We start from the raw sequence: 27,990 nt of genomic DNA, 5'->3' as shown, positions 1-27,990 counted from the left end.
CTTTTAATGTTAAGGGTTTAAATCATAAAGTTGACATTGCATTTTTGCAAAAAACTCATTTGACAGAAAAAGAACATCTGAAGTTGAAAAGAGATTGGGTAGGACATGTAATTTCATCTTCATTTAATTCTAAAGCTAGAGGGGTGGCAATTTTAGTTAATAAAAAATATCTTTTGCTGTAGACTTTTTTGGCTAATGCGGGAAGAGTATTGATTGTTAATTGTAAGATTTTTTCTGAAAGTTGGACTTTAATAAATATTTATGCACCAAATGATGATAATCAGACATTTATTTCAGAGGCATTTTTAAATTTGAATCAGTCAAATGGGAATTTATTGGTAGGAGGAGACTTTAATTGTTGGATAAATCTCCAAAAATTGTTAAAAAAACTAAGATGGCAAAAAGACTAATTGAGATGATGAAGGACTTAAATTTAGTGAAAATTTGGAGGATATTAAATCCAACTGAGAAAGATTATTCATTTTATTCAGCTCGACATAATTCCTTTTTGAGAATAGACTTATTTTTGATTTCTGCGCATTTACAAGGTAGATTTAATTTCGCAGAATATAAAAGTAGATTATTGTCAGATCATTCGTTACTATTAGTTAGATGTTTAGGCACACTGAATTACCTGAGACAACTTATCAATGGAGGTTTCATGAAATGTTATTGAAGAGACTGGACTTATTAAGTATATGAGAGATCAAATTATTTTTTATTTACAAATGAATGAAAATTCAGTTCAAAGTAAATTTACTTTGTTGGATGCTTTAAAAGCATATTGGAGGGGACAAATTATTAGCTATACAACAAAGACAGAAAAACAGTATTTATTAGAAAGTTCAAATTTGGAAAAAAAATTGAAAGTTTGGAGAAAAAAATTATAAAAAATGTACAGAGGACGATAAGATACAATTATCTAAGTTGAAATCGGGTTATAATAATTTACAAACATAAATATGAGGAAATGATATTGCAGTCTAAACATTATGATGAGTTGGGAGAAAGAGTGCATAAAGTTTTGGCACAGCAACTTAAAACTGAACAAGTATCAAGGACAATTAATGCTATTAAGAAGAATGGAGAAACTACTTATAAATGAGAAGACATTAATGATGAATTTTTAAAATTTTATGAAAATTTATATAGGCCAGAGGGTGATCAAGAAATAGATCAAATTGATTTATTTTTATCTAATTTAAATTTGCCAGTTTTGAATGAAGTTGAAGTAAAGAATTTAAGAAGTAAATTGAAGTAAAAAAAAATAAAGAATAAAATAAAATTTTATTTTATTTACTGAATTAGAATTGAAAGAAGCTTTGCAATTGATGCCTAATGGAAAATCTCCTGGAGAGGATGGATTTAAGGTAGAGTTTTATAAAGAGTTTAATGATTTATTATTTCTGTTATATAAAGACATTTTGAAGCAAGCAACTGAAACAGAATCTTTCTCAAGAGATTACAGTTATACCAAAAAAAAGAGTTCCTTTGAAAATATCATCTTCTAGACTGATATCATTATTAAATGTTGCTTATAAATTGGTGCTGAAAGTTTTGGCCAATAGGTTAGTGAATTACTTGCCAAAATTGGTACACATCGATCAAGTAAGTTTTGTTAAAATTCGGCAGATAATATAGTTAAATTGATTTCATTAATTAATGTGGTGAAACAACAAAATAATCAACTAATGGTTGTCTCTTTGGATGCTGAGAATGCATTTGATTGTGTTGAGTGAAAATTTTTGTTTAAAGTGTTGGAAAAATTCAATTTTGGTCTGTTTTTTTAGAGGATGGGTTAGGGCTTTATATGCAGGACCTACGGGCAAAGGTAATGACGAATGGTCATATTTCAAAATCTTTTAATTTGTCTCATTCTACAAGACAGGGTTGTCCTCTTTCACCTGCTTTATTTGCTTTGGTGATTGAACCTTTAGCTCAGGCAGTTCTATAAGACCCTGTTATTAGAGGAATTAAAGTGAGGGAAAATTAATATAAAATCAGTTTATTTGCAGATGATGTTTTAGTATATTTAACTAATCCAAAAGCTTCATTAAAGTCACTACAGGATTTATTGAATAAGTATGGTAAATTATCAGGATATAAAATTAATTGGGATAAGAGTGAGATTTTATCAATAACAGAAAAAGATTATATGGACTGTAGACAAATTACTAAATTTAGATGGTCAAATAAAATTAAATATTTAGGAGTAGTTGTAAATAAAAATTATCATGAATTATTTAATGTGAATTATATACCTTTATTAAATAAAGTTAAAATTGATTTAGATAAATGGAAAGATTTACCATTGACATTAATGGGAAGAGTGAATTGTATAAAGATGAATATTTATCCTCGAGTACAATATCTTTTTTAGTCTATTCCTTGTATGACAACAAAAAGATTTTTTAAAGGAAATAAATAAAGCTATTAGGTTATTTTTATGGAAAGGTAAATTATCGAGGGTTTCTTTACAAAAACTGACTTGGCATTATGAATTAGGTGGCTTGCAATTACCTTGTTTTTATAATTATTATAAGGTGGTACAGTTAAAGTTTATTAATAGATTATTTGATATTGAATAATCTCCTAGATGGGCAAAGATAGAGATGGATCAGATTTTGGAAGATAATATTAAGCATTTTATTAATAAATGGAATCCTTTAATGTAAGAAGAATTTGAATTACCCGTTTTACGACATATAATGAATATTTGGTATAATCACAATTTAGTTATAGGGTCTAAAGGGATAATTTTGATATTATATCAGAAAAAATTAATTCCCTTTTCATTAAATAGTCCTTATTTTAAAAATTGGGAAATTAAAGGAATAGTTAATGTTACAGATTGTTTTGAAGCAGGGAAGTTTTGTACGTTTAAAAGGTTACAAGAAAAATATGGTATTGCATCAAATTCTTTGTTTGTTTATTATCAACTTTGACATTTTTTTTTAAAGAAGAGTGATAGTAAGGAAATAAATTTACCAAGTCAAACAAAATTTGAATTATTAATTGCAGATAAAAGTGAAAAAGGTTTTATTTTGAATATGTATAGGTTGTTGCAGGAAACAATAGAAAAAGTAGATATGTGTAGAGTTAAAGAGAAATGGGAAAAAAGATTTAAATATTGTTTTGGCATGGGAGGAATGGTCACAAATGTGTGTTGATAGTGTTACAAAGTTAATTAATATGAGGTATAGTATGGTTAATTATAATTTTTTGCATCAATTATATTTAACTCCTGAGAAATTGAAGAGGTATGGATTTAGTATAACAGATTTATGTTTTAGATGTAGGGAGCAGAAAGGTACTTTCATACATTCAGTTTGGTCGTGTAAGAAAATTAAATATTTTTGGGAGGAGATTATAAAATTTTTGAGAGATTTGTTTAAAATGGTTATTCGATTGGATCCAAAGTTATGTTTGTTGGTTTATGCTAATGTTCCATTTGTTGACTCAAAAATGCCAAAACCATATTTGGCTTTTCTAAGATTAGGGTTAGCAGTAGCAAGGAATGTATAGCTGTTTAATGCAAGAATGATGTACAATTAAGTTTGAATAGATGGCACAATGAACTGCAATTTTGTTTATATTTAGAAAAACTAACATACAAGGTAAAAAAAATATTCATTTTTATTGATTATGTGGGGTTTATATTTGAAATATATGACTATAGAAATTAAGTGATTGTGGTAAGGTTAGCACTCAATCAGGGAATATTGTATATATTTTTGTAAGGTTTTGGGAGGAGGGAGGTTGGGAGGAGGCTTTTTTCCCTTTAGATTTTTGGATTTTTTTTATATTATAAGGGGGGAGGGGATATGGTTAAAGTTACTTTATATGTACTTGATCTTTTTTATGTAATTTGAAAATATTAAATAAAATTTTCAAAAAGGACATTGATAAGGTGCAGTGCCTGAGCCAAAACGTCCTGTCTATAGGAATACGATGGCATTCAGTACAAAGAGAAATTCCCAAGATCAAATTGTGCACATTCTTTCATTGCTGCTATTACATTCTATTGCTGGCTCTAACATTCTTATGTTCGCAATAAATTGTGTGTGTTCTTTCATTGCCACTATTACATTATCATACTCGTTATGACATTCCCATGCTCATTACAAATGCCAGCAGGTCATTCCCATGACTGATATAAATTGTGTGCGTTCTTTCAATGCTGCTATTATATTCCCACACTCGCTATAACTTCCCACGCTCGCTATAAATTGCCAGCACGTTTTTTCCCATTGCCGCTATTAATTGTGTGCATTCTTTCAATCCCACTATTATATTTCCATGCCCGCTATAAACTGCTGGTTCAACTTTCCCGCTCCCACTATTAATTGTGCCTGTTCTTTTAACATGTAAAAATATTCTCATATAGCATGCACATGCATCTAACGTGCAGGGGTGCCTGGTTTGTAAAATATGTCTATAATGTATAATAGGAGTTTGGGGGAAATTTGAAAACCACTGGGTTAAAGAAATGCAACCTCTTGGCTGTGAACACAAGTCACTCTCATCTGGGGTGCGCCTGTCTCAATCAGTGGCTCGCAAACTTTTTCTTTCCACTCACATACCACCTTAAGTCATCCCTATGACATAAGTGCTCTATGATTAATAAGGGATGACTTAAGGTGGTATGTGAGTAGGTAAAAGGTTGAGAACCACAGCTCTAGACCTAATTGTTATTGAAATATTTTGCTTGAGAAAAATTGTTATTGGCCCATTTCCTTTGGAGCCATGAAACCATGCACATAATGAGTCAAAAAGTTACAATTAAAACAGTGGTTTTCAAACTTTTTTCTTTCCACTCACATACCTCCTTACTAGTCACAGACCACTTCTGGCATAGGGATGACTTAAGGTGGTATATGAATGGAAAAAAAAAGTTTGAAAACCAATGGTCTAAATAAAGTGGTTCATAGATTACAGAACATCACAGTACAGGCCCTTCAGCCCACAATGCTGTGCCAACTAATACCTACCAAATACCTAAATACTCCCACCTCATAACCCTCTATTTTGCTTTCATCTATGTGCCTGCCTTAGAGTCTCTTAAATGCCCCTGTTGTTCCAGCCTCCACTATCTGCTCTGGTAACGTACTCCAGGCACTCACAATTCTCTGTGTACAAAAACTTATCCCTGAAGTCACTCTAAACTTTCCCCCCTTCACTTTGTACAGATGTCCTCTGGTGTTTGCTGTTCCTGCCCTGGGAAAAGGTTTTTGTTGGTGTCAGAGATTACACAAAGATGTCATGCTGAAACTGATTTTTGTACAGGTTCAGAAGCCATTTTCGCCTCAAGTTTCTATTGTCATTCAGTCATCCTACATAGGTAAAGTGATGAATCCATTCCTATCTAAAGTTGTTATGGGTTACAAGAGCTCTCTATAATACTGCTAAGATAAATGATCAGCCTGAGAGTGTCAGGAACCATCAACAAATTATCAAAGAATTAAAAAAGGGGAGAAAATAGGATGAGATTAAAAATAGAAATAAGAATTTAAAAAAACAAGAAGTTCTAAAACTCAGGCCAGTTGAAAAAATAAATGTAGATCTTTTACTGCCTGAAACAGTGAAAATACAATGGGGAGTTAAAAAATAATTTAATTAAACCATTAATCAACTGTTTTCTAGAGATCCTGATGGTAGAATACACCAGAACTTTCTGGGAACAGGAGTGCAAATCAGAATGAGGACCTTAAAATAATTAATCATGGGGAGGAGGAGATACTGGAACAATAAAGAGAAAGAAAGCTTTCAAACCACCTTGATTGGAGTGTCTTTATCTTACATTGTAAAACAGATGGAACAGGCATCCAGAGTTTCATGTTTTAAAGTACCAGGATTCAGATACATTGCTTAGGGTTGGGAATGCAACTGAAAAAAGGCAAGTGAGATAAAATTGGGAACGACAGACCAATTAATTTGACAGTTTAAGAAAGATGCTGAAATGAGTTACCTCCTCAAAAAAAGTACTGAAATTAATCTTAATTTTGCTTCTTTATGGAGTTCTTTTCTCAATTATTTTCAAAATTTGTAAGATTAACTATTTTCTGGTTTATGACCCCGTTGGTCACTTTTTTTTATTATCGGGAGTGGTCTGAATGTTTTAAGTCAATAGCCTCTGTAGGGTGGGGTTAGATAAGTAGAATAGTAGTTTTGTGGCGGCCCTTCTCAGCTCCCTCAGGGTGCCTCACAAAATGAAGGTCAAAGCGATGATTCAGCAGGCTGCATGAGGCCCGCAGCACTGCCCTCCAATTGGCCACAACTAAAGGAGCCTAACTGACCTATCAAGGAAACCGGATTGTAAATGCACCAATCAGTTTTGACCACACCCCTCAGCTTGAGTATAAAAGCAGAGCTGTGAGCCCAATAAAGCTCAGTGTTAACTACACTCAACTGGGGTTTATGTTGTTCTTTCTGGGAACAGCGTGTTCTTTCTGAGCTAACCTGCATGCAGCAATAACTTTTGCACTATAGGCTCGGCAGAACCATAGCTTGTAGCAGCTAACTACAGTTTAATTTTTTTCCACTTCTTTTTAATGTGACATAGGTTACAATATCATATGTATTCTATAAGATTTGTTAATATTCCATTTTATTGTCATGTAACTGTCATATTTATATGATGAAACTAATAAAAATATTGAAAGGAGAAAGATGCTGACTTCCATTGATAAAGATGTGCACAGATAATCAAGAAAATTAGGTGGAGTCAAGATGGTTTCGTGAAAGGGAAATCATGCTTGATAATGTTGCTTTTAACATCTTTTCTGAGGATGCAGGAATCACAAGAGATAATGGAGAGGATTGCAGCAAATCGAGAATATGGCTCATTACTGCCAGAGGTTTGGGCATTAAACGCAAGCCTTGCTAACAAGTCCATATCCTACAAACAAAAGTAACGAAGTGGACGATGTCCCTCTATACCTGTTTCTTCCCTGCAAAATGCAAAATAAGGAAAAGACTGTGGCATAAGATCTTTGTGGAAAGTGAATTGCATGAAAAGGCATAAAAATAAACAAGTTGTAGTGGCTACTACGGTAAAGCTACTGAAGTAATACAAAAAACACACGCCAGACTAGTCAACTCAAGACTGATTTATTTAAGGTTTTCAGGCTTCTTTTATATACTGCATGTCCCAGGCTCCACGGGACAAGGTGGGACTGGGACGTCACTATGAGATTGCTGTCGATCTACGGGACCCGCAGATTTAAATTTAGTCTTGTGAGTGTCCAGCGCCTTCCAGCAGGAGACTCAACAGCTCAACATGCTGTTCCTCGGCACTCAGCATCTCTCGTGTGTGGTCCATTAGGTGAGTAGGCAGACGTCCATATTACGGTTTTGCTCGCCCGCAGAACTGCGCTGGCGACGGTTTGCGTTGCCGTGCTGTGCGCCTGCTCGGCCCGCTACACGACCGCTACAAAGTCATTTTTAGAAGCTCATTGCAAACAAGGTGCCATAAGGTTCTGTATGTGTTCCTTCATTACTTATATTAATGATTCAAACATTAGTATAGTGTGCAACTGACAAAGATTCACAAGATTGATTCTTAGGGTGAGAAGAGGAGGGAGAAAATTGGTCTCTCAAAACAAAGAACATGTCAGCACAGTACAGGCCCTACAGCCCTTGATGTTGTGCCGACCTAAGTATTCCTGCTAAACTAAAATACAAAACCCTTCCTACATCGTAACCCTCTATTTTTCTTTCATCCGTGTGCCTGTCTTAAATTCTCTTAATGTTTCAGCTTCCACCACCATCCCTGGCAAGGGATTCTAGGCACCCACAACTCTGTGGAAAAAAAAATGACCCCTGCTGTTTCCCCTAAAGTTTCCTCCCTTCACTTTGAACTTGCTATTCCTGCCCTGAGAAAAAGGCACTAGCTGTTCAACTTATTTATGCCTCTCAGAATCTTGTAGATTTCTGTAAAGTCTCCTCTCATCCTTCTCTGCTCCAAAAAGAAAAGTCCCAGTTCTGCTTACCTAGCCTCATAAGTTTTATGCAATCGTCAAGTTTTGGGGAGCGACTTTCTGGGTCAAATTTGGGAGAGGGGCACTTTTACACGGATACTACTTTTGACCATGGTAAGAACCTGTCATTCAAAGTGTTGTGAGCTCAGATAACTGGGACCAGGTGATAAGTCCGTGTTCAGGGCATCAGGACCTTGGATGGGATGGCGGCTGAGGCAATTATCCATTAGTGGGCTGTCGGGAGCTCCAGTGCTTGGGCAGCCAGGGTGAGGATCTGTGATTGTGGCTTTGTGAGCTCAGGGTGGGGGAGGGGGGGAGGCAGCAAGGGCAAGGTTCCACACTTGGGGTGTCAGGATCTAGGCTGGACTGATGGTCAGGGCATTGGGAGCTCAAATCTGCAGTTGGAGTGTCAGAAACTTGGATAGGCGGGTAGCCAGGGCAAGAATCTGCAGTTGGGGCATCAATCTCAAATGTGTGGGCGATCAGGAGGATGGGAGCTCTGATGGGCAGGTGCTCAGGGTGGTGGGAGCTCAGATGGGCATGCAGCCAAGGCAAGGATCTGCCGTCTGGGCTTCAGGAGTTTGGATAGATGGGCAGCCAATGTAAGAGTTCACGGTTCGGGCACTGGGAGCTCAGATGGGAGGGCAGTCGGGACCAAAATTAGGGAGGGGGGTTAACTTTTACAAGGGATTTACAGAAAATATGTGATTTTTTGGGGTAGAAAAGGAGTGTCAAATTTACAGGGGATGGACTATTTCATAAAAATATGCAGTGTTTTTGAATCTAGGTAATATCTTGGTAAATCTCTTCTGCAACCTCTCTATAACTTCCACATCCTCCCTTTATGAGATGACGAGAACTGAATGCAATACTCTTAAGTCTCACCAGAGATTTGTTGAGTTTCAATGTGACATCTCAACTCTTGAACTCTATTCCCCTCCCTATTAATGAAGCCCAGCATCCCATAGGCCTTCTTAACTATCCTAACAATCTGCACAGTAACCTTGAGAGATGTATGGATTTGGACTCCAAGGTCCCTCCGTTTCTCCATAATGTTAAGAATCCGACCATTAACCCTGTACTCAGCCTTCAAATTTGATCTTCCAAAATGCATTACCTCACACTTATCCGGTTTGAACTCCAACTGGTATTTTTCCTCCTAACTCGGCATCCTGACCATCCTTTTGTAACCAACGACAACCCTCAGCATTATCCAAAACTCCTCTAACCTTTGTATCATCCATAAACATTCTAAGTCATTTATAAAAAATAACAAAATGCAGGGGTCCCAGAACAGATCTCTGCAGTGCTCCACTAGTCACTGACCTCCAGGCAGAATACTTTCCGTACGCTACTACTCCCTGCTTTCTACATGTAAGCCAATTTTTAATCTACATAGTTAGGGTTCCATGGATCTCATACCTTATGACTTTCTGAATGAGTCTCTCATGGGGGATCTTGTCAAATGCCGTAGTAAAATCCATATAGACCATATCTATTGCCTTCCTTTTAGCAATTTCATGTTACCTCCACAAAAACTCAATATTGCTCATAAGGCATGACCTACCCTTCACAAAGCCATGCTGATTATCCTTGAGTAGATTGTACTTCTCCAAATGTTCCAATAGTTTGCAAACCACTGATGCAAGACTCATCAGTCTATAAATCTCAGGAACTAGAGGACCACATTTGCCATTCTCTAATCCTCTGGTACCTCCCTTGTGGCCAAAGAGGACTCAAAGATCATAGCCAGAGCCCCAGCTATCTCTTCCAACCCTTCCCACAGCACCCTGGGGTATATTGCGCCAACCCCTGGGGACTTATCAATCTTAATGTTTTTACGAAGAGCTAACTCTTCCACTTCCTTAATCTCAATACCGTCCAGCACGCAAGCCTGTTCTTTTTCTGACTTCAAGGTCCTTTACTCTGGTGAATACTGAAGCAAAGTATTCATTGAGGACCTCCACAACCTCCTCTGCCTCCAGGTACCTGTTGCTTCCTTTATCCTTAAGCAGCCCCACCTTCATACTCATCATCCTTGTGTTCTTCACATACGCATGGAACACCTTGGGGTTCTCCTTAATCCTACTTGCCAAGGCCTTCTCATGCCCACTTTGAGCTCTCCCAAGTCCTTTCTCAAGTTCCATCCTGGCTTCCATATAATTCTCATGAGCCCTTCCTGTTTCCTAAATCTAATGTCTGCTTCCTTCTTTCTCTTAACTAGCTGCATCACCTGTTTTTTTCAGCTATTCTTCCCTTTCCCTATTATCGTTTCCCTGTCTCAGTGGGACAAACCAATCCTGAACCTGGTGCAAGTGGTTCCTAAACATCCTTAACATTACTTCTGTGCTTTTTCCTGTGAACATTTGTTTCCAATTTACTCTCGCTAGTTCCTGCCTCGCCCATCATAATTATCCCTTCCCTGATTGAACACTTTCTCATATTGTCTGCTTTTCTCCTTCTCCGTAGCTATGCTAAAGCTCAGGGAGTTATGGACACTATCACCGAAATGCTTCTCCAATGAATGTGCCACCTGACCAGGTTCATTACCCAGTACTAGATCCAGTATGGCCTCGCCTCTTGTTGGGTTTTCCAAATACTGTGTCAGGAATCCTTCTCGGACACATCTGAAAAATTCTGCCCCATCTATCCCTCTTGCAGTCAGCAGGAGCCAGTCAACATTATTTAAGTTGATGTCTGTCATGACAACAACCCTATAATTTCTGCACCATTCCAAATTCTGCCTACTTATCTGTTCCTCAGTATCCTGAGGGCTATTTGGAGGCCTATAGGCTACTCCCAGTACTCCCTTGTTATTTCTGACTTCCACCCAAACTAACTCAGTAGGTACTCCTTTGACAGTGTCCTCCCTTTCTATAGCCGTGATACTATCCCTGTCCAGTAATGCTGCTCCCCAACACCCAGCTCTTACCTCCCATCCTATTCCTTTTAAAACACCTAAACACCACAAAATAAAGGATGATTGAATAAAATAAGTTTGGTCTCGCTGGGATTAGAATAAAAAGAGGTGATTTATTTGAAGCAGGTCAGAAAGGGATTAACAGAGTGTGGTGATACAACCACCAGCCAACTGCAGGGGCCGATCTCTGTACCTGCCGGAAGACCACCTAAGGGGCTGACTCCACCTGGCTGCCTGCAAATCAGTCAACCTGAATATAAACCTGAGCCAGTCACATGGGGAGTCACCAAGTCATGAACAGTTGGTCAGACTTTTAGTGGAATAAAGCCTGTGGTACAGTCTTTTCTGAGTTCATGCTTGCTTGCTGCTACCTTAGCGGACCACAGTTTATTCAAGTAAAAATTTAAAGAGAAACCATGGAGAAGTCTCTGACGATTGGGTGCCTGGAGATCAACCTCCAACACCCAATGCCCAGGCACACTTTGTGATCTGGAATCAAGTGATTGAGGTGATCATCCTGACACAGGTAGAGGTGATCAACATGAACCACAAATGGCTCATGGTGCTCTGCACCAAGCTGGGCCCACGAGCTTTCCAGGTCATCAAGGACAGCATGGATTATGAATCTGCGATGGCTGTTATGGAAAGCATGTTCAAGCCCCCAAGAAACGTGGTCTACACCCCGTACCTGCTCAGCATCAGGGTCCAGCAGCCTGATGATACAGCAGATGGCCATCTGGGAGCCCTGCATGAGCTAGCACGCCCGTGCCTGGCCAAGACTGGGGTGACAGAAGGGGAAGTGGAGCAACTGATCTGGGACACCTGTATGTGAGGGTTGTGCTCGAGGAGAGCCCGACAGAAGCTGCTGGAGGAAAACATTGCCTCACTTACCCGGACAATGGAGGTAGTTCGCTCCCTGGAGATAGCAGCTCATCATGCATGGGTATTTGATGCCCAACTCCCCCAACCTTCTACCTGCCTAATACACACTACCACCCTCGCTGAAGGGCCCTACATGGAGGAGACTATCGCAGTTACCGGTGCAGCTCGCCCCTGTAAGTACTGTGGGTCCCAGTGTGGGTTGAACAGAAGCTCATGCAAAGGTTGTCCAGCGACGAATTTGCGTTGCTTCCAATGCGGGAAGAAAGGTAACTTTATGAAGTTCCTTTCCGGACCTGTCAGGAGCACCGTGGCCCTCTATGACCAGCTGGGAGTCCTCCCGAATGTCACCACATACAAGGACCGGGCAAAGTACTTGCCCTGTCACTTACACCCTCACCGTTGATGTCACATCCGGCCCAGCCTCCAACCCACACTGCTGCAGTGTGCCCACCCCAGGCACCACCATCTTCCTCCAGATGAATTCCGCCCCCACCAAAGATGTGGGTCCCACGTTTTTCAGACAAGGTCCGTCCACTAGCCCAGGCCACCACCTTTCCCCTCCCCTCTGAAGCGCAAGTAGCTTTTGTTCACATCAGGCAGGACATCACCAATGCCACACTGCATGCTGTGGATGAGGACACCCATTCCAGGTGGAGTGTGATGCTTCTGATGTTGCCTTCACGGCCACCCTCAACCAAGGGTGGCCGACCCATGGCCTTCTTCTCCAGAACTCTCCATGGTTCCAAACTCGGGCACTCCGCCATTGAAAAGGAGGCCCAGGCAATCGTGGAAGCGGTCCAACACTGGTACCACTACCTGGTAGGCAGATGGTTCACCCACCTCACCGACCAATGCGCAGTAGCTTTCATGTTCAGCACCACCCATAAGGATAAGATCTTGCACTGGAGAGTCGGCCTGGCCATGTTCAGCTACAACATCCAGTACAGACCGGGGAAGTTCAACGACTCCCCTGATGCCCTGTCCTGGACCTGCGCCACTATGTAGTCTGACCAACTGCAGGCGCTGCACAACACCATTTTTCATGCGGGTGTCATGCACCTGTACCACTTTATGACCATATAACCACTTACAGCACAGAACAGGCCAGTTCGGCCCTACTAGTCCATGCCGTAGCAAATCCCCACCCTCTTAGTCCCACTGACCAGCACCTGGTCTATACCCCTCTAGTCCCCTCCTATCCATGTAACGATCCAGTCTTTCCTTAAATGTAACCAATGATCCCGCCTCGACAACGTCTGCCGGAAGCTCATTCCACATCCCCACCAACCTCTGTGTAAAGAAATTTCCCCTCATGTTCCCCTTATAATTTTCCCCCTTCAATCGTAAACCATGTCCTCTAGTTTGAATCTCCCCCTTTCTTAATTGAAAAAGCCTATCCACATTTACTCTGTCTGTCCCTTTTAAAATCTTAAACACCTCTATCAAGTCCCCTCTCAATCTTCTACGCTCCAGAGAAAAAAGCCCCAGTCTGCACAACCTTTCCCTGTAACTCAAGTCCCAGAACCTCCCCTTCACCGTCCAAGAAGTCTGGACCATGACCAAGTCATGCAGTGTATGTGCGGAAAACAAACCGTGTTTCTTCCACCCGCCACAGGCCCATTTCATCAAGGTCATTCGGTCCTTCGAACGGCTTAGCATCGACTTCAAGGACCCCCTGCCTTCCACAAACAAAAATGTCTGCTTCCTCTTGGTCATAGACAAAAACTCTGTTTTCCCTTTGCCATCCCTTGCCCTGACACCTCCACATTAACAGGGCACTGACGGAGATCTTCACCATGTTCGGATACCCGGCATTCATCCACAGTGATTGGGGGTCATGAGTGAGGAGCTGCACCAGTACTTGGTAGTGTGAGGCATTGCAGGTAGTCGCATGACTAGCTACAACCAGAGAGGCAACAGGTAGGTGGAGCGTGAAAACAGGGTGATATGGAAGGCAGTCCTTCTGGCCCTGAAATCCAAAGGCTGGTCCATCGACTACTAGTAAGAGGTCCTCCATGCCATTAGGTCGCTCTTGTGCATGGCTACTAATCAGAACCCACCTGAGCGCCTATTCTTGTTTGCCATGAAATTGGTGACTGGGGGCTCCCTCCTATCTTGGCTCACATCTCTGGGACTGGTGCTCCTCCTCCATGCCAACCAGAACTACACCTACATCAGGTACCCCAATAACCGTGAGGACACCATCTAGACCAGGGATTTGGCACCAGCAGGGATCCCACCCCACCCCAACATCACGACCATCTGGTCCAACCTCCCCACCATGGGTACCCTTGGCCCACCCAGGATTCTGGGGCTGACCTTCTCCCTCCATCCCTCCAGAAGGCCCCACTCCTAACGGACCAGACCCACAAGGCCAACCCCACTCCTGCGGACAGACATACAGATAGACGCTGCTCTTCCCACACTGATGCCCGACACAGCTACGCTGGACCCAGCCAACCCTGCGATGGTCCCAGAGACTCCGATGGCCGCCGGACCACCTAAATTTGTAAATAATACCTGGCACTGTTTTACCCTCCACCCCCACCAGACTTAATTTTAAGAAGGAGTGAATGTGGTGATATGATCACCAGCCTACTGCAGGGGGTGATCTCTGTATTTGCAGGAAGACCACCTAAGGGGCTGACTCCACCTGGCCGGCTGCCAATCACTCAAGCTGAATATAAACCTGATCCACACGGGGATCCACCAAGGCATGAACTGGTGTTCAGACTTTTACTGGAATAAAGACTATTGTACAGTCTTTTCTGAGTTTGTACTTGCTTGCTGCTACCTCAGTGCACCACACAGAGTAAACCCTGATAGGTTCTTTCCTTGCAACATTTATTCCATCCATCTGAAGGCACTACAGACATGACCTTCAACTCATTGACAACTTTAAGAGAAATAGAGGATGTACCACCAACAATTCGACATGGTCTTTGTCAGCCTCACTAAAATCACCACTCCTTCAATCATCTATGACTCTGGTGATTCCCTCCTCAAATACGACAGTACGCAGGAATTGATAGCCTTTTAATTTTTCTTTGTGACAGTATGCAAGGGGCCATTTTATCAAACAAGTCCACAACTGAGTCAATCTCAGTGCAGATAAATGTAAAGCAAGCCTGCATAAATTAATCTTGCTGCAATGCTGCACCTCATATCCAGAATAAAAGTTACCCAATTTTAGTAGATGGGATTAGATCTGCACATGGAACTTAAACTTGCACTTGTTTCAAGGTCGAGCTTGAAATCAAGGTCAACTTATTTCTTTCACAAAACAAAAATCAGTATAGAATATATGGAAAATAAACCACATGAACTATATACTATTTAATATGTATTCATTAATCCTTTGCTATGTAGCAATTTACTATGTACTATATTTAATATTTATTCATCATTATATTTACTACAGCAACAATTTACTCACACTATACAAAAGTAATAATTCATTATGTATTTACTACACAATGCCACAGTGAATGAATCAAAGATAAGATAGCAGGTGGCAGGATATGTTGAAAAACGTGGTTCAAAACATGATTAGATTAATGAGTGGAAAATAATTGAGGCAAGCCAAGGGATGACATACTGTTAAGATAATATGGTTATGAATGATGCAGAAATGTAATTAAGTCAGGACTATAATATAAAAAAGGCTATGCACTGTGTTATGTGGGCAGTCAGTGACTAGTTCTTCGATTGCCACAGCTTTTTGCAAATAAAAGTTTGAATTTCTTGAATTCTCCGTGTCACCTGAATAGTTTTTGGATGTCAGTAAACCATGACAAATGTCATTGGGTGGAAACAATGCAATATCCTGGTTGTGCAGGAATTGAAAAGATGCTTTGTGTAATTTAATCCAGTCGGTGTTTCTCTTCACAAAACTTCTCATGTCAAATGTCACACAAATATAAGTTGCAGCTGGTTTTCAAATAAGAGCAGAAGGTCAGAGATCCCCTCATTCATCTTATACAGGAGAAGTTGATTAATTCATTGCTTTCAAAAAGGATTATAGGTGATACTAGATAAAATGAAGTGACATAATGCTATCGAGGAATGGTGAACCTGATCATTGGGAAGGTTTCAAGAACTGGGAACAGATTATTTAAAAAATTGAAAGAGAAAATAGAATGAGCCTGAAAATGGAAAGCATTGTAGAGAATGGCCCTTCCTTCAACATCTGCAAAGGAAATATTCTCAATTAAATGGCTCCTCTGTCCAACATCAAAATCACCCTGGAAACCACTTCTCATGTCTCCAGCACCACATCTCAATGAAGGCCGACTTCAGTGATAAAATTCATTGTCATCTTCAATGTACCTGGGTATTTGAAGATTGAGATCTCAGACTTGGCAGAAAATTTATGGTCAACCAAATAGCTTATAGGAGGCAGATCTCTCAATGCATTGGAGAGATACCATAAATGCTGTCTCTGCAAAATTCTCCAAAATCCACTGGAAGGTTGCCCAACAACACTGGCTCATCTGAGGCCAACATTCTCAGCAGTGTGGCCCAAATTGTACTCAGTCCACATCAGGCTACATCAAGCATAGCACAGTGGAACAATGAGTAGAGTTTCTGCCTCACAGTGCCAATGATCTGAGTTCAATCTTGCACTGTCTGCCTGTTATCCCTGTGATAAAAATGTTTCCCCCCTGTTATGCTATGATTGGTTGCTGGTGACTGTACACGCCTCCCAAGACCAATCCTACCTATTCCACTCTGCCTTGATTAGTTATATGTTTTAAGGGAGATAAATTGTGGCAGGTTTTTTTTAGTGTAGTTCACTTACAAACACTTCAAAACTGATCTCATTTAAAATGCCAGAGCTCTGCTCAAGCCAGACAGTCCAGGCTCTAAGTGCCTTTGCAAAAACTTTGAAGAATGCCTATAAGGACTTCACAAGTAGATGTTAATTGGATACACTATGGAGTAATGGATTATTGTTTTGGAAAGCAACAGATGAACGAACTCGGAAGATTGGGTCTGGTGCCACAATCTGACTTCAATATCCTGTTCTAAGAGGATCATGTGGTTTTCTCTGAGAGAAAGAGAGAGAGAGAGAAAATTCAGTTCTACAGTTAAGTAGCAGGAGCAGCTGGGACTGGAACATGACAAGCTGGCAAGCTTGTGTAAAATCCCCACTTTGAAGACAGGTTGTGAATTCTTAGTTCAGCCTATTCAAAGCCCTTGGGTTCATACAAGAGGAGATAGCTGGCTGCCTAATGTTGCACTTGAAATAGGAGAAACAAAAAGGAACTCTGTGGTGACCTGAAAGAAAGAGGTTATCATCTGGAAAACCCTGATGGGGCAAGTTTTTTTGGCAAGACACTGAAGTGGCTGATCAGAAGGAATCAGTTGTGGGTGTCCAACGAGCAACAAATCTCTCTCTGAAAATTGACAAGAATCTTCCTGAGTAGTAACCATTTATCTTTCAAGCACCAAAGCCTGGTAAAATTCATAAATGTTAAATTCTGTGTATAGTATAAGAATTGCTTGCAACCAGTGAACTTGGAGGAGTGAGAAGTGAGATTGGACTGTGAATTAAAGAACTTTTCTGAACTTATACACACATTACATACACATGAGCTTAGAATTTGAAGGGGGTTAAGTTAGGTTAAGTTAAATAGTAGTTTGACTTAAGTTAAAGTTTGATCCTGTTTTCATGTTTAAAGATAATTAAAAGCAACTTTTGTTTAAGTAACCATTTGTCTTGGTGAATATCTATTGCTGCTGGGTTTTGGGGTCCTCTGAGCTCGTAACAATATCCTTTGAATGATGTGGTTCCTGAACTGTGGCATGTAGAACAGAACTCTATAATGGATGGGTGGCCCATGAGACCTAGATTAATGTTATTGGACTTTTAAGACTTTGATCAGTTAAGACTTTCATCTCATCCATGACTGATTTTCTTTTACAGATTTATGATGTTACAAGTAGATCATCAGTGAATTATTCAATTATTGTTGGCAATGAGAGAAGTTGTGGTGTCACGAACATGTAGATGGCCCTACAAGAGAGGGTGCAATACTGGACCTCCTCTTGGGAAACAACTCAAGGCAAGTGATTGAGGTGTCAGTGGGGGAACACTTGGGGATGAGTGACCATAACTCCACTGGTGTTGAATGGTTCTGTAAAAAGTTAGGATTGGCCCACAAGTTCCAGTCCTAGATTGCGGAAAGGCTAATTTTGAAGGCAATGGACAATAACTGCCAAAGGTTGATTGGGAGAGGGAGAGAGACGTCTAGTAAGTAGGATAGAGAGGGAGAGTTCAAGACCAGCATGTTGTTGTTGGAGAGAAAGGCAATGCTGGCAGGATAATGCATGACCAGAGATATTGAGGCTCTAGTCAAGAAAAAGGTGGTGTTTGTCATATATTGCCAGATGGGATCAAGTGAATGCCTTCACAACTTTGGTAGTTCACATCAGTGGAAAATCAGAAGGTCTAAGAGGGGACTTGAAATCCAAAGAGATTCCACAAGTATATCATGGGAAAAAGAGTAACTGGAGCCGCTAAGAGATCAACAAGATACAGTATATATGTGTAGCCACAGGAGATAGTCAAAACCTTAAAAGTGTATTTCTCATCAGTATTTACTGTGAGAAAGAAATGGATTGTGGGAAACTCAGGGAGCTGAGAGTAATTTCTTAAACATTACAGAAGAGGTGATGCTGGAGATCATAAAACACATAGGGGCAGATACATTCATGAAGCCTGATCAGATGTATTCTCGGACAGTGTTGGAAATGAGGGAAGAAATTGTAGTAGCAGTGGCAGAGACAGTTGTGTCACCATTTGCCACAGATGAAGTGCTGGAAGACTGGAGGCTGGCTAATTGTTTTGATGACTTAAGAGAGAGAGCAAGGAAACCTCTGGGAATTTCACACTCATGAATCCTCACATCAGTTATTGCATGGAATTCTGAGAGATGAAAGTATATGCGTGGGCTGATTAGGGAGAGTCGAGATTGCTTTGCGCATGGGAAATTGTGGATTATGAATTTGAGTTTTTAGGTGACCAAGAAGACTGATATAGACCGGGATTTAGATGCTGTCTCCATGGACTAGAAGATTCTGTATAATTGGGTCATCTGAAAGGTTACATCACAAGGGATCCAAGGTGAGCTAACCAATTGAATATGGAATTGGCTTGATGTTAAGAGACAGAGAGAATGGCCGTGGAGGTTTGTTTTTAAGAAGTAAGCCTGCAACGGGTGTGCCTACTGTCATTCATCATTTATATTAATGATATGGATGAGAATGTTTATAGCATGGTTACGATCACACTAAAGTGAATATAATGATGAAGTGGTATAATGATGAATGAGGAAGGTTATCTAAAATAGCAAAGGGATCTTGATTAACTAATTTTGAAGGAGGGATAGCAGATAGAGTTTAATTTGGATATGTGCAAGGTGTTACATTTTCTAAAAGAGGTGCCAATAGCTCAGTGGTTAGAGCTCTGGTCTTGTAAACCAGGGGTTGTGAGTTTGTTCCTCGCTGGGGTCTCATTTCTGTGAGGAGTGCTTGACAAAGCAGTAACTCTCTGTTTTACTTACAGTAGACAAAGTTAAAAAATTTCTAAATGACAATAATGGAACCTTTACCTTTTGTTTAGTCATACCAGGACAGGACTTGGAGCAAACGGACGAGCCCTGGGAACAGGGAGATTGAGAGGTACAGGTACACAATGTTCCCTGAAAACAGAGACACTGGAAGATGGGTTGGTGAAGAAGACATACAGGAAATGGGATATCATTTTACTGCTGTACAGGGGGTTGATAAGGCCACATTTGGAACATTGTGTGCATTCCTGTTCGACTTGCTATGGGAAAGAATTGGATTAAATTGGAAAGGGTATAAAAAATTCACAAGGATATTATGGAGACTGGTAAGTTTGAATTGTAAACAGAAGCTGAATAGGTTAGGACTTTTATAAAAGTAAAGGAGTACAAAATCATGAGGGGCATGTTTAAACTGAATGGTCTTTATCCTAGAGTAAGGAAATGTTAAAAATGGAAAGCATAGATTTAAGGTGAGGGGGGCAATCTTTTCACTCAGAGATTGGTCCAAAAATGGGATGAGATGTCAGAGGAAGTAATAGATATGCTTCTTTATGACATGTAAAAAATATTTTGACAGTTACACAAGCCATTTTTCTATTGGCATCCAGTTAATTGGCCGTGCAGTGTTCCAGGATAGGAAGCCATTGTGCTGTTCCCACTGCGCCACCTTTAACCGTGACACTGACTACTTTTCCACTGAACACACTCATCCCTGGGGATTGGAGAGTCTACTTCAAATGGAATGGATGGAAGTTTTCCTTTTTCCACTGGTTTAATCTGCCTGCCGGCATCAGATGACACTGGGGATATGAGTAGGGGTAGAGGTCGTCAACCCCTGGTGTGATTTGACATCATTTGACGCTGGCGTGCTAATTGTTTTCTTTTTCCACTGGATCCTTAACCAGTTAATTCCCCATTAATTCCTGGGTCAAGGTGCCAGTGGAAAAGGGGCTACAGGCAGAATGAATGAGAGGGAAATGGGTTAAATGCTGGCAAATGGGACGAGTTCAGATGAGCAACTTGGTCAGCATGGATGAGATGGGCCAAAGGGATATATAACTCAATGGCTGGACAAGCACACTATTGGGTGGCAGTGCAATTTCAATTGCGTAACTCATGTAATGAACATAATTCTTATTCCACCTTTATGCATTCCTCCCCCAGAGTCCATTTCTGAGTATCCTACCAATACCAAGAATTTCTTGTCTGTGATCACAACAATTTAACCACAAAAGGCTTTGTAAAAACTAAGTAAATTTGGTTATGAAATACAAAAAAATTTGGTTTTCAAATTGAAGATTCTTTATCAGAATATAGTTCTGAATTGCGCACATCATGAGAAAAGATGTCTTATATTCTAAGGACACAGAATCAAGCCTCTTGAATGTCTTCACTAGAATTCACAGCTCCATATCTGGCCTCACAGCAGATTACTAGCAATCTACTTTGCCCCACTTACTGTAAAACTACCATCAAGATTGTGCTCATTCAGGGTCGGCACCAAGTGGGCAGGGGGGCAACCCCAGACATTACCCCCTCAAATGAGGTGCTGTGTCCCCATATGGTCGTGGCTGTCCCTGCCTGTCAGATCCGCCCCATTCCCTTCTGTGTCAATAGCGTCCAGGCTGACGCAAGCTAGCGACTCTTCGCCTGCTCCCGGCTACATCACTAACGTGCATCAAGTGTCAGTAGCGTCTAGTTAAGCTTGACGCAATAAAAAGAGCATCCTCATGCCCCACATTAGAGGGGTAGAAGGCGAAACCGATAGGTAGGTCCCTGCCAGCACCCTCACCCCCCCTGAAACAAGCACCTCCTAAAATCAATAATGCCCCCCTCTAACATACATTCTGGTGCTGACCCTGTGGTCATTCTCTGTGTTGCTATTACCTATTCTGTCTCTGTCATGTTTACCATTTGATTGAAACTACTTGAGAAAGAAAGAGGGAGGAGAGTGGTGGGAGGGGGAGAAAGAGACAGAGAGAAAAATCATATAAATTATGATAAATTATGAAATGACTAATGTATGGCTACTTCTAACTGGTTATTACTTATAAGACTATTTGAAAATGTAAATTGATAGTTGTACCAATGCAAACATATAACCTTGCTGAGCTTTGTAACTATTAGTCTTTGTTCAGAAAAAATATAATGCAAAGCTACAAATGCCAAAGAAAGCTATTGATGAAAAGTACTGTATACTCTTGACAAAGGGCCAAGGCCAGAAACATCCATTACACTTTATTTCCTATGGATGCTGCATGCCCTACTGAGTTTCTCCAGCATATTTGTGTATTGCATGCAGACCTGTTAGTACTGAGAAAAATTTAGAAACCCCCAACTTCCAACAGCTTGATTAGTGCAACTCTATCGCAGCGCCTGCGACCCAGATTTGAATTCCCTGCAGTAAGGAGCTTGTGCATTCTCCCCATGACCATATGGGTTTCCTCTCACATTCAAAAGGTGTACGGGGTTAGTAGGTTAATTGATCACATGGATATAATTGGCCAATGTGGGCTCATGGCTTAATGTGCATATTTCTAAATCTAAACTTACATTCTTCTTCAGACTGAGATATATTCCGAGAAATAGTTCCAGGTCGTTCAATTAATGATCTACTTTTATCTCTTATGTGTTCTCCTTCCTTATTCTTTTTCTTTCCAGTTTCCTTTATTTCTGGTTTATCTAAGAAAATATGTTGTAAAAATTACTGAAAGAATATGTGTCCCCTTTTCAACATTGTACTAGCTATTTCCTCCAGGCAATATAATGAGCTAAATAATTGATAAATTTTGACCATAGCAGGAGAACACAAGCTTCACCAATTTCTCAAAGTCTATAAAGTACTATCAAGAATGTTAGCTTACAATTCTGTTTGCATTATGTTCTATTTTCAACAAAATGCAATCTGAACAAGTTTGGTGAAGGGGGTGAGGGAGTGTATTCAGGATACACCTATTCAGTACATGGAGCCTCGTATATGCTTCAGTAGTTGGCTAGAAGGCAGCAGATGTGGGAACATGAGAGAGGATGAGGTAATTTACAAGAGATATATGCCTTAAATTCAAAAGCAGAAATGGAAAGATGACAATGATTTGAGGAGAGATATGGGCATGGTCCAGTAGTTTGAAATGAAACCTGCTGCTGCTTGGATGTGCAAGAACAATGGAGGAAAATGCAGAAAGGCCAAGAAAGAAGATCTGAAGTTGAATACAAGCAAATGAAGCAAATATCCTGAAAATACCTCATCTTGTTGACCTGCAACCTACAATGCACCTCAAAGCATGGATCAAGACTTCCCAATTAGAGGAGTCACGTGATGGAGTAGTGGCCGTTCGGGGAACTCCAGCCCTCTCCGGAAAAGTTTAAAAAAAACACACAAAACACAAAGGCACAAACATAAAAATTAAAATAAAGTGAAAGTAAAGGTGGGAAGAAAATGGCAGCGAAGAAAGAAAAGTCGAAAGCAATGGGAAGAAGAGAAGAAGAAAGAACGTCGGAAGAAGAAGGTGAAGGCCTTACCTGTCTGAGGAGGCCCGGCGCGGAGAGAGAAGTCCGCTCCCTAAGGTCAGTTGAAGTCCCGAGCTCGGGACTACGAAAATGGCTCGCGGAGCCGAGTAAAAGTGTGCAACCGCGCATGACAAAAAAAACACTGACGGGAGGGGGGGACCAGCTGAGGAGTCGATCTCCACAGCTGAGAATGACAGCTACAACACAACCACAGGAAGAGAACATAGAAAACAATGAGAACAAGAAAGAAGAGAGTAAAAAGAAAACAAGGAAACAACAGATGACCAACCCAGAGGAAGAAGAAGAACATTGAGAAATGGATGAAGAAGGGAAAGGCAAGACAATGGATATATTTTTTTTTAAAGAATATATGGAATCAGTAGAAGAATGGCAATTACAAGAATTTAGTGAAATAAAAAGAAGAATTAAAAGTACAGAAGAAAAAATGAATAGATTAGAGATGGTCATGTCAGATATAGGAAAAAGAGTGGACAAGGTGGAAGAACGAGAAACAGCAGTAGAAATGGAAGTAGAGAACTTAAAAAAGAAATTAGAAGAATATAATAAAAAAGTTAAAGTGACACAAGAGCTGTTAGCTCAGAAGATCGATATAATGGAAAATTATAATAGAAGAAATAATATAAAGATAGTGGGCCTTAAGGAAGATGAAGAAGGCAAGAATATGAGAGAATTTATAAAAGATTGGATCCCTAGGGTCCTAGGAAGACCAGAATTACAGGAAGAAATGGAAATAGAAAGGGCACATAGAACATTAGCCCCGAAACCACAGCCACAACAAAAACCAAGATCCATTTTAGTAAAATTCTTAAGATATACAACAAGAAAAAATATATTGGAGAAAGCAATGAAGAAAATAAGAGAAGACAAAAAGCCACTGGAATACAAAGGTCAAAATTTTTTTTTCTATCCAGACATAAGTTTTGAACTCCTGAAGAAGAGAAAGGAGTTTAATACAGCAAAAGCAATCCTATGGAAAAAAGGATATAAATTTATGCTAAAGTCCCCAGCGGTACTTAAAATAGTTATTCCAGGGCAGCAAAACAGACTATTCTCGGATCCGGAGGAAGCACGAAAATTTGTAGAACAACTACAAAACAGACGGAGAGATGAAGACATGTAACGAGAGTAAAAATGACCACGAACTATATGTATGTGTGTATATGGGTATATATATATATATATATATATATATATATAAAATATATAAATATATAAATATATATATATATATATAAAAAGTATATATATATAAATATATATATATATATATATGTGTGTGTGTGTGTGTGTGTGTGTGTGTGTGTATGTATATACATGTGTACATGAGTGTATCCATATTTAAAGGAAAATATATAGAGTATAGATAAGAATTAATAAGGGAAAGAAAGGGAAGAGAGGAAGTAAGGAGGGAATTAAGAGAGTGACCTTTGTTAAATATGAAAATTAAAATCTTTTCTGGGGGGGCTGGGTGGGGAGGAGTTACGGTCACTGCGAAATCAGTTGACGCTTGCGAGTGAATTCGCAAATCCCTTGTGGTTGCCCGACAAGGGATGAAGGGCAACTCAGAAAGGGGAGGGCATAGTGGGGTTAAAGAAATTTTAGATAGGAGAATAAGGGAAATGTTTGATGTTTTAGAAATGTTGTCTAATAAAGTGTTCAAAACAAGAAAGCAGAAATGGATAAGAAGGAAAGGTGATGATGATGAAATGGAAAGGAAAGATAAGCAAAGTATGAAATAGCTACGTTGAACTATATGACTTTAAATATTAACGGAATACATAACAAAATCAAAAGGAAGAAACTGCTAAATTTACTGAAAAAAGAAAAAAATTGATATAGCATTCGTGCAAGAAACACATTTAACTGAAATGGAGCACAAGAAATTAAAGAGAGATTGGGTAGGACACGTAACAGCAGCGTCATATAATTCAAAAGCTAGAGAAGTAGCTATATTAATCAGTAAAAATGTACCAATTAAAATAGAAGAGGAAATAATAGATCCAGCAGGGAGATATGTAATGATAAAACGTCAGATATATTCGGAGTTTTGGAATTTACTCAATGTATATTCACCTAACGAAGAAGATCAAAAATTTATGCAAGATATTTTTTTGAAGATAGCAGACACGCAAGGGAACATACTAATAGGAGGGGATTTCAACCTTAATTTGGATTCAAACATGGATAAAACTGGGAAAAAAATTAACAGAAAGAACAAAGTAACCAAATTTATAATTAAATCATTGCAAGAAATGCAACTTTTGGATATATGGAGGAAACAACACCCAAAGGAAAAGGAATATTCATATTATTCGGGTAGACAAAAAACATACTCAAGAATAGACTTATTCCTGTTATCAGCTCGTATGCAAGACAGAGTAAGAAAAACAGAATATAAAGCTAGAATATTATCGGACCACTCACCCCTGATATTGACAATAGAGTTAGAGGACATCCCTCCAAGAATGTATAGATGGAGATTAAACTCCATGCTACTTAAAAGGCAGGATTTTAGAGAATTAATTGAATGACAAATTAAAATGTACTTTGAAATAAATACGGAATCAGTGAAAGATAAGTTTATACTATGGGACGCAATGAAAGTGTTCATCAGAGGGCAAATAATAAGTTATGTAACCAAGATGAAGAAGGACTACAATCAGGAAACAGAGCAGTTGGAAAGGGAAATAGTAAATATTGAAAAAGAATTAGCAATGAAGGAAGACACAACTAAAAGAAGAGAATTGGCAGATAAAAAAATAAAATATGAAACACTACAAACATATAAGGTGGAGAAGAACATAATGAAGACAAAACAGATATATTATGAGCTAGGAGAAAAAATACACAAAATTCTAGCGTGGCAGATTAAGACAGAACAAACTAAAAGAATGGTATTGGCATCAAGGAAGAAAGACAAACAAATCACATATAATCCAACAGAGATTAATGAAAACTTCAGAGAATTCTACGAACAATTATACCAAACTGAAAACGAAGGGAAAAAAGATAAAATAGATGAATTTTTAACTAAAATTGAACTACCAAAATTACAAATAGAGGAACAAAACAAATTAACAGAACCATTTGAAATAGTAGAAATACAAGAGATAATAAAAAAAAACTACCAAATAATAAAACACCAGGAGAGGATGGATTCCCAATAGAATTCTATAAAACATTTAAAGATTTATTAATTCCTCCCCTCCTGGAAGTAATCAACCAGATTGATAAAACGCAAAGCTTACCAGATTCATGCAAAACAGCAATAATTACAGTAATACCAAAGACAGGGAAAGATCCACTCGCACCAGCGTCATATAGACCAATATCTTTACTTAACACAGATTATAAGATAATAGCTAAACTATTAGCAAACACATTAGCCGACTATGTACCAAAAATAGTAAATCTAGACCAAACTGGATTTATTAAAAAAAGACGAACAACAGACAATATTTGTAAATTTATTAACTTAATTCATGCAGTAGAAGCAAATAAAGCTCCAACAGTAGCAGTTGCTTTAGACGCAGAGAAGGCCTTTGACAGAGTAGAATGGAATTATTTATTCAAAGTATTACAAAAATTCAGTTTACCAGAGAAATATATTAATTGGATTAAAGCATTATATAAGGGGCCATTGGCGAAAGTGACAGTAAATGGATATATATCAAAGCAATTTAACTTAAGCAGATCAACAAGGCAGGGGTGCCCACTATCACCCTTATTGTTCATGTTAGCTATAGAATCACTAGCAGAATTGATAAGAACAGAAAATAAAATAAAAAGGATAAAAATAAAAGACAAGGAATATAAAATCAGTTTATTTGCAGATGACGTTATAGTATACTTAACAGAACCAGAAATATCAATAAAAGAATTACATAGGAAATTGAAGGAATATGGAGAAGTGTCGGGATACAAGATTTACGCAAATAAAAGTGAAGCAATGCCAATGAATAATGCGGATTTCTCAAAATTTAAGAAAGAATCACCATTCAGATGGCAAATGCAAGCAATACGATACCTAGGTATACAAATAAATAAAAACCTCGGCCATCTATATAAACTCAATTGAAGGATAAACTGTATTAAAATGAACATTTTCCCAAGGATACAATACCTATTTCAGGCATTGCCAATACACTTGACGGAGAAATTCTTCAAGGAGTTAAAGAAAATAATAAGGACATTTTTATGGAAAGGGGGGAAACCGAGGATAGCACTAGATAAATTAACAGAATGGTATAAACACGGAGGCTTACGACTGCCAAACTTTAAAAATTATTATAGAGCCGCACAATTAAGATACCTATCAGATTTTTATCAAACAAGGGAAAAGCCAGATTGGACTAGATTAGAACTAGATAAAATAGGGGAGAAGATACCTGAACATATATTATATGAATGGGATGAAAAATTGGTACAACGTAGGAATTCTCCAGTATTACATTATCTTCTCAATATTTAGAAGAAGATTCATGTAGAAAGGAATAAAACAAATGACCAATTACCAAAACTAACACTGATGCAAAATCAGCTAATCCCTTTTACAATAGATAACCTTTCCTTTAGAGAATGGGAGAAAAAAGGGATCAAAAGAATAGAAAATTGCTTTTCAGGAAATAAATTATTATCCTTTGAACAAATGAAGGATAAATATAATATAACTCACGATACAGTGTTGGCATACTACCAACTGAAATCCTACTTGAAGGACAAATTGGGAAGCAGTCTGAGGTTACCAGAGGGAAGTAATTTTGAATAAGTGATTACAGACACAATGATAATCAAAAAATTTATAACAAATATGTATATTAAACTGCAAGAAAAGGAGAATGAGGAAACAAATGGTAAAACTAAACAAAAATGGGAACAAAATTTAAACATGAAGATAAAGAAGGAAACATGGGAGAAGTTATGCTCTGGAACTATGAGAAATACAATAAACACGACATTACGTATGATACAATATAACTGGATATACAGGCTATTCATTACACCTCAAAAGTTAAATAAATGGGACCCAACAGTATCTGACAGATGTTTTCGTTGTAAAAAGGAAATGGGAACAACAATTCATGCAATCTGGACGTGTGAGAAAGTG

The 27,990-nt window shown here is 39.0% G+C and overlaps 1 protein-coding gene across 7 annotated transcripts in view; it reads right to left on the bottom strand.

The window, feature by feature from the left end:
• adgb (androglobin) overlaps window positions 1–27,990 on the bottom strand; it is a 308,223-nt gene that overhangs the window by 199,582 nt on the left and 80,651 nt on the right. For 6 of the 7 annotated variants that reach the window (XM_069932245.1, XM_069932246.1, XM_069932240.1 and 3 more), the window contains exon 10: window positions 21,909–22,037. The exons of the other annotated variant lie outside the window; for it this stretch is intronic. In XM_069932245.1, coding sequence (XP_069788346.1) covers window positions 21,909–22,037 — 129 coding nt within the window. The remainder of the gene's footprint in view (window positions 1–21,908; window positions 22,038–27,990) is intronic. 7 annotated transcript variants of the gene reach the window in all.

This window comes from Narcine bancroftii, chromosome 4 (genome assembly GCF_036971445.1).
Source record: "Narcine bancroftii isolate sNarBan1 chromosome 4, sNarBan1.hap1, whole genome shotgun sequence".
Lineage (NCBI taxonomy): Eukaryota > Metazoa > Chordata > Chondrichthyes > Torpediniformes > Narcinidae > Narcine > Narcine bancroftii.
The sequence above is the reverse complement of the archived record's forward strand: the minus strand, read 5'-3'. Positions and strand labels throughout refer to the sequence as shown.